The sequence below is a fragment of the Tupaia chinensis genome, unplaced genomic scaffold (assembly GCF_000334495.1).
Source record: "Tupaia chinensis unplaced genomic scaffold, TupChi_1.0 Scaffold000429_1, whole genome shotgun sequence".
Lineage (NCBI taxonomy): Eukaryota > Metazoa > Chordata > Mammalia > Scandentia > Tupaiidae > Tupaia > Tupaia belangeri.
The window spans coordinates 4,226,715-4,234,844 of record NW_006159934.1 but is presented as its reverse complement, the minus strand read 5'-3'; the positions used below and the strand labels follow the sequence as shown (position 1 = coordinate 4,234,844).

General features: G+C 37.6%; 1 protein-coding gene across 1 annotated transcript in view; it reads right to left on the bottom strand.

Moving 5' to 3' along the window:
- LOC102483936 (autism susceptibility gene 2 protein-like) overlaps positions 1-8,130 on the bottom strand; it is a 624,364-nt gene that overhangs the window by 18,226 nt on the left and 598,008 nt on the right. The window contains exon 3 of the mRNA XM_006155032.3: positions 440-541. Within this exon, the coding sequence (XP_006155094.1) occupies positions 440-541 (102 nt within the window). The remainder of the gene's footprint in view (positions 1-439; positions 542-8,130) is intronic.

Here is an 8,130-nt window from a genome sequence, read left to right as displayed (position 1 = left end):
TTTTTTTTTTGGAGAGATTTTCGCTGTAGGGAGCGTGCACTCGCCAGACAGACAGAGAGAGACATAGAGACAGAAAGCGAGAAATCACTCCCCAGGGGGGATGGTCACGCCGTAATCCCTTCTACTCCATTCTCCTCTCTGGATCTTGGGCACGCATGCACACGCGCCCGGCGTGAGTTTTAAGCCACCGGGTCCGGGACACGAACCGTGGTCGACTATGTGGGAGTCCAGCGACATAGCCATTACGCTAACTGCTGGCTCCCGGTCAAACTGCATTTTATAATAATGCCACATGCATGAGGCTCAAATATAGATATACTAAAAAAGTGTGATCTGTAATGCTTAGGTACCCAAAGTGATCACAAGGGAGGAGAGAGTTACATAACAGATCTGAACCAAGGGTTTGTGATCTGGTGGCTTTGTTTGATTTTTAACTTACATCACTGAGTCTTTCCCGTGAGCTGCTCCGGTGAAAGCCCTTGGATTCTCCGCTGGCGCTTTCGCTGTCACTGTCCCTGCAGCTATTCTGCCCAGGCTTGAGCTAAAGAAAAAGAAAAAGAGCAAAAAGGAAAAAGTCAGTGATTTTTCTTATCACAAAACTATTTCTTAACTCCTGTTCTTTGAGCCTTGTCAAAAGTGAACAATTTAAGAACCTGATCTTTAACATTCTCTTTAGTTTCTGGATGCTGCAGGCAAGCTGACAAAGGATAAAACAAACAAAACCTTGTCAAAAGTAAACAATTTAAGAACCTGATTTTTAACATTCTCTTTAGTTTCTGGATGCTGCCAGGCAAGCTGACAAAGGATAAAACAAACAAACAAACAAACAAACAAAACATGGTAAGGAGAATAAGCGAAACATTTACCAAGAAATGTCCAAGAAGAAGAAAAAGTGAGGAAGCCTTAAACAAATACTTGAAAAATCCACCCAATGTCTATGAATTTAGTAGTCTTCTATCAGACCTTTTATTTCTGTTCTATGATGACATTTTTCAATAACAAAAAAGACCAAAACGCTGAATAAACTAAAGCCAGATTTGACCAAGTATGTTTTCCCAGCTTATTTCTTCTGTCTTCTCAAAAAAAAAAAAAAAAAAGGCAAAAAATAAATTTTTATTTCCTGTGAGAAAACGATAAGATGTTGGGATGTTATCCTTCAACAACTGAGAAGACATTTAATGACCTTGTTTTCTGAGATATTATTCTTCAAGTCTCTTGCTGGATACTTAAAAGTACCTATTAAAACCTGTAGTAGCTGAAATAAGTTACATCAGCACTCATCCAACAAATATAAGAAACCTTTAAAACATTCATGGAAAATATGTATTATGACTTCAAATTTCTTTGCACCAAAATAAACTTAAAGTTATATTTTTCCATAAACTTTTTTGAAACCTCTACATAGGTACTGAGTGCTGTATTTGGGCTTGTTCTTAGTGTTGGAGACATAGGGCTGAAACAATGCACAAATAACAAAAAAAATCTTCCTGATATAAAGTTTATATTCTAGTGGTTTCTGTACATGTACTCAGCTCCAATTTTCATGTTCAGGGTGTTCTACACATTAACTTAACTGTGATTTTTCATTAAAAAAAGAACAAAATACAGAATTAAACGCCATCAGCCTACATAAGGCTTTATATCACACATATATGAACCACCAGGAGTCTATTATGTCATCGCCAACTACCTTTTCAGAGACATCAAGGAATGTGAGGCAGAAGGTTACAAGACATAGCACCATCGTAATGTTCTCAATCTGGCAAGAAAAGGTACAAGGCAAGCAAATATAAGAAATAATAAAATGAAAAACAAAAAATGAGCCACGGATGTTAGAGGTAAAGTGATTTCTGAGGCCTTAATTTTAAAAGTTGACTAAGCTCAATTGTCTGAGAAAACAGGAGAAGACACTCCAATATGGAAGAAAACAGCAGAAAGCAAAGGCAAGGAAAAGCAACCTGCTATGAAATGATGGAAGTCTCATTCGAAACAGAGTTCCTTTAGGGAGAACATACAAAGAAACCTTAAAGAGGGGCACCCGGATGAGAACATGGGACATCTCAAACAAAACAGAAGGTCCATTTTTCTAGACAGGCGGAAACTTCAAAGTATAGAACACAAAATAGATAGCAAACATTTGCTTCTAGGATTTCAACTGGCTCTGGAGACAAAGGGAGTATGTAACCAAGATGATTCAAGACGGTATGAATGTGCATTCCTTGTACCTTCAGAGTGATTGTTGAAAAACTACAGCTCACTTTTGGTCATACCATCCACAGGGTTGGCTTTCAAACTAAAATTCCACAATGGAGCATTCTTTTTGTTTTCATCCTTCCCATGTATCTGTATTTACCACCTTGTTCTAAAATCTCTTTCTCCAGGAAATCTTCTGTAATGGGAACCCAGAAAATTGATGGTAATTTCACTTTGTTTCCTCCTGAGCCCTGAAGTACTTGGTTTCCTCATAATTTAATACTAAACCTACTAATTCTAAATTAATTTGGATGCAATCTGTATGAGCCTTTTCTTATTACTATGGAATAAAAGTTCAGAATATTTTCATTCTCTTCAGGTTTTTACTTTTATACTTATAATAAAGGGAGGATTTAATCTAAAATGAACATTACTGTCTCTCCAATTCCTGAGCATTCCATATTCTCTATTTTTTTTTCTTTTTTTAATTGCTAGAGAGCACATTCCTTTGCCACAGAGAGGGAGGCAGAGGAAAGGGACAAAGTACCCCCAAAGGGGTGTGGTCATGCCATAATCTCGTCATTTCTCCATCCTGCAGGGATTTGGGACATGCATGTACATGCGTCTGGTATGTTTTCAAGCTGCCATGGCCAGGATAAGAACCACAATAGACCATGTGGGACCCAGCTCCCTTAATTCCTATGTGACAGGGCTAGCCTTCCATACTCATTCTTACCTAGAACTTTTTCACATCAGATTCCATTTGTTTGGAATATTTGTCCTTACCTCCTCTGTCCTTCTGAGGTCAGGATGTTCTCTAAAGCTCAGACCTTAATCTTCCCCACTTGAAGAGCTATTTTTTTCCTTATTTAAAAAAAAAAATATATGCCTCCAACATTTAGCTAGCATGTCATTCTTTATTAAGTATCTTTGATAATTATGACACATTTTCAACTTCAAAAAGGTCTATTGATATAATATAGTTATATTTAAGTTGTTGGGAAAGTTAGGACATATTTTTTTGTTTTACTATGCAAAAATACCTCATGACTTTCCCAACAAGCCAATATTTGTAAAAATCTGTATGTGATCTGGGTCTTCTACTTCATAAACAGTATCAGAACTCTTATCCCAGGTTCTCTGAGTTACTAAGGGAGATAGAATAACCTCCAATGTTCAGATAAAGGAATAAAGAGAACAAATGACATGCTCAAAATTAGGCAAGAAATCTAGTACTCAAATGTATGTATCTACTGCCAACTGCTAACTTTGTTTAAAATCCTAGTGCTCATTTAGATGTTCACATTTAACACAAAAGTAGTATTCTTTTGTTTTGGGTTTTTTGTTTGTTTGTTTGTTTGTTTGTTTTGAGAGGTTTTTGCTATGGGGCATGTGCACTTGCCAGAGAAACAGAGAGACAGAAAGCAAGAAATCGCCCCCCAAAAAGGATGGCCTCACCTTAATCCCTTCTAAATTCTCCTCTCCACACACATGTGCCCGGCGTGAGTTTAAGCTACTGGGTCCAGGGCTTGAACCGCGGTCAACTACACGGGAGTTCAGCGACATAGCCATTGCGCTAACTGCTGGTCCCATGAAAGTAGTATTCTGTAATGTATTAGTATTTTCTTATAACATATTTTTAAAACATATGTGGAACCTGGGAACCAGCAGTTAGCGCAATGGCTATGTCGCTGGACACCCACGTAGTCGACCGCGGTTCGCGTCCCGGACCCCATGGCTTAAAACTCACGCCAGGTGCATGTGCGTGCGTGCCCAAGATCCCGAGAGGAGAATGAAGGAAAAGGGATTGTGGCGTGACCATCCCCTCTGGGGGGTGATTTCTCGCTTTCTGTCTCTCTGTCTCTCTCTGTCTGTCTGGCAAGCGCACGCACCTATAGTGAAAACCTCTACAAAAAAAAAAAAACAACATATGTGGAACCTGACTACATTCACAAAGAAAGGAATCTAGTTAGGTGATGTTCAATCACGAGGTGTTGATAGCGTGCACAAAGTAACGATAAATGTTTGAGATGACTGGTGAGTTTATTGGCCTGATTTATCATTATGCAATGTATACATGATTTGAAAAACCATGCTGTTTCCCATAAATCTGTACAGCTATTACAGGTCAAGCAGAAATTATAATTAAAATATTTTTTTAAAAATTTTAAAGATATGTTTATAAAACTAGTTCCTCAACTTAGAAAAATATATACACATTCAAGAGTCTGATGGTAGCACAATGGTAAGGAAAGGCTCTTCAAAGGTAGATCCATATGGGAAGACTCAAGGTTTGCATCTGGAGATCTATCTCAGCATTCTAGGATCATGTGTGCCCATGATCTGGCCTGGCTGAAGCTCAGGATGGGTCACTGTATCTTTACACAGTGTCTTGGTGGGGATATCTTTCTGTCTCTGTCTTGCGTATGCCTCTTTTTCACTGTCTGTCTTACTCATGAAAGAAATAAACTTTTGGAAAAAAAATACGCACACACACACATACAGAGCTGGGAGTCAGGGTATAATTAAGGGCATTAGAGCTTTTTCTCCCCTCAATATCCAACAGGCTTAACATAACCTAGACATTCCACTTGGGTCTTTTTCATACTTCTTCATGAAAGGAAAATGATGACTTTAACAAGGCCCAACAACAGACTTCTTTGCCCCTGACGTAAACTATCTGACTAAACGCTGATCTAGGCTAAGGACAAAACCCAAGGAGGACTGAGATGAAGCAGCTTGCCAGGCTTCCCAATGCCCTGCCAGCAAAGGCACTTCAGCAAATTCTCTTCAGAGAGCCTTACATAAAATCCGCCCATACACTACCCTTTTCTCCTCCAAAGCCAGGCTCAAGTTTAAAGGAAATTTAGGATTTTAAGCTGTCAGACAGCTCAATATTTCAAAGAAATGGACTGACTATAGTAAGTACTAAAGCTAAACCACACGATTTCAGGCAAAGAAGTATTCCTTCCTAATCCCTTGAATACATTTTCAAACTGGCATTTTCAGCCACATCCAATGGATCATTTGAGGTAGCATAACTAACTCAGAAGTTGTAATCCTTCACCTGAAATTCCCAGCTATTACCTATAACCAAGAGACATTGCAAAGGCCAGGAGCTGGCTTAAACATTTAAAGACCTAAGAAAAATTGATCTGCTTGCATTGATTTGTCTGAGCTTCCATGGCACTATTATTAAGAATGCTTTTGCTATACTTGATGCAGTAAGATTATCAGCCTCTACATATTTTAAGATCTTGTTTATTTAAAAATTATGGTAATACATTACATAATTTGAGAAGTTTCTTCCCTAGGGAATATTATATAAATTAGACATCAGAATTGAGACAAAATGGAAGGAAGCTAGTATCTGGCATGAGTGGCAGTAATTGTAGCAACAAGATTAACATCTTTTATAAAATATAAGAAGGCAGTTTGTTTTCCGTTGTCAACAAGGTATCCTCCAAACTCTGAAATTGTGATCTCATTACAGTGTTAAGTGTTATTAATGGCTAATTAGGAAAATAACGATCCGTGGTTTTATCACTGCTAATGAACATGTAGCAAAGTCCCATCTCCCTGGATGCATGCAGATAGAGAGATTCTGTGCATGTTTACTAAGCATTTGTTAGCAGGGCTATGCCATTGTTTTGGCTTGAGTATAAAGAGTCCAAAAAAGATACTAGATTCCTGGCAGATGTCATTAACCCATCAAACAAAATCTACAGAAGGATAAACTGTTTAGAGATAATATCTATGCGGGGAACTTAAGAGGAATGATGTGAATTATGCAGTGCAATGCAGGAGAGTGTCCAAAGGTGTCCGTATGCACTTTTAGTTTCTCAAAGCAACGTACATCCTGTCTCAGACTGCTGAGTTTTCCTGTAGGGATCTAACGGAACTCCATACAACATTTAAAAATGTGTCATGAAGCTCAAATCCCTTTTAATAAATTTTCTTGTAAAAATGTTTAATAAATCTACAGACTTCACTACTATCAGAGCAGTACATATTTGATCATGCAGAAATATTGTTTTTCTTTAAAGTAACACATCAAAATAGACTAACATGAAATAACTACCATACCAACAAAATTCTAAAATTGGGGAGAAAAAACTGTTAACTAATAAAACTATACTACATTTTTAAATGTACAATGACAAGTTGCACATAAAAACTAAAACTTAACAAATTATGGACACTATGGTAGAATTTGTGTGAAATTTCTTTAGGATCACAGAGTTAGAAGTTATGTTGTGTTGTCTTCAATAATTAGTGAAAGACTTTTAAGGAAGTACTTAATAATCTCAAAGCTAACCACTTAGGCCAGCCCCATGGCATAGTGGTTAAGGGAGCCGGATCCCATATGGCTGACTGCATGGTTCAAATACTAGACCTTGTTGTCTGAAGAACACACAGGGCACATGTGTGTGCATGACCCAACAACATGGAGAAAGGGAGGAAAAGGGATTGTGGTATGACCATGCCCATTTTTGAGGAGTGTTTTCTTCCTCTTCCTCTTTTTCTCTCTAATTTGGAAAAATGCACATGCTTTCTGGTAAATTAAAACAAAAAAATCTGGGTACCAGCAGAAGGTGTAATGGTTATATTGCTGGACTCCCACAAGTCCAACCATGGTTTGATTCTTGGACCCTACAGCTTCAAACTCATGCCGGATGCGTGTGCATGTGTGTCCAAAATCCCAAGAGAAAGGACTGTGACATGGCCATCCCTCCTGGAGGTGATTTCTTGCTTTTTGTTTCTCTGGCTCTCTCTCTCTGGTGAGCGAACACACCCTATAGCAAAATCTCTGAAAAGGAACACAAAACAAACAAACAAAAAAAACCTCTAACTATAGGTAAAATTTAAGATTTAAATCTTAAAAATGCTTGTCTTCCAAATCACATAAAATAAAAAAGAATTTAAATCATAGTCAACAGAAAAATGAAGAGAAATAGGGAAAAAACATGAAAGAAAAAGCATAACACTAAGTGTGCCAGTTCTGATAATAATATTTTTTTAAAAAAGCAAGGCTACCTAGTTTGTATTGGTATGCTAGGTAGATAAATATCCAATTATATTTTAGTTACAAAAGAATCATAAAATCTAAAAAGTGAAAGAGGAAAAAAGGCAGAATGTTAGAATAAAAGCAAGATGAAGTCATATGTCAAAGACCGTCATTTTAAATTGATAAAAGGTACAGTATCTTTACTTACTTAATATCCATACTTTATCCTAAAGGTTAAAATTGTAAGCATTTATATGAAAGCATATAAAGTAAAAAATATCTTAAATATAAAAGCATCAATGAAAGATTGGTGAATTCAGCTCCCTACAAGAAAACAAAATAATAGAAGAACATGTAGAAGTTAAAAAACCCAGTTTCACTTAGTTCACGTACAGTAAATTTGGTAACTTGAGGAAACACATCTTCTAGAGAATATGGAACATTATCACCAACTGAAAATATTCTAAGTCACAGAATATCAGAATAAAGTCTGAAGTGTAGAAATTAAATGAGCAACCTTCTATATGATGAAAATTAATGATAATATGTTAAAATAAATATCTGTATCATCTAGAGATTTTTCTGGGGGGAGAGGTTTTTGTTACAGCGCACATGTGCTCGCCAGAGAGACAGAAAGAGACAGAGAGACAGAAAGCGAGAAATCACCCCCCAGGGGGGATGGCCAGGCCACAATCCCTTCTCCTCCGTTCTCCTCATGGGATCTTGGGCATGAACGCACACACGCTCAGCGTGTATTTAAGCCACTGGGTCCAGGACTTGAACCACAGTCGACTACATGGGAGTTCAATGACATAGCCATTACGCTAACTGCTGGTCCTTTAGCTAAAGATTTTTTTTTTTGAGAGATTTTCGCTATAGGGCGCGTGTGCTCGCCAGACAGAGAGAGAGACAGAGAGACAAAAAGCGAG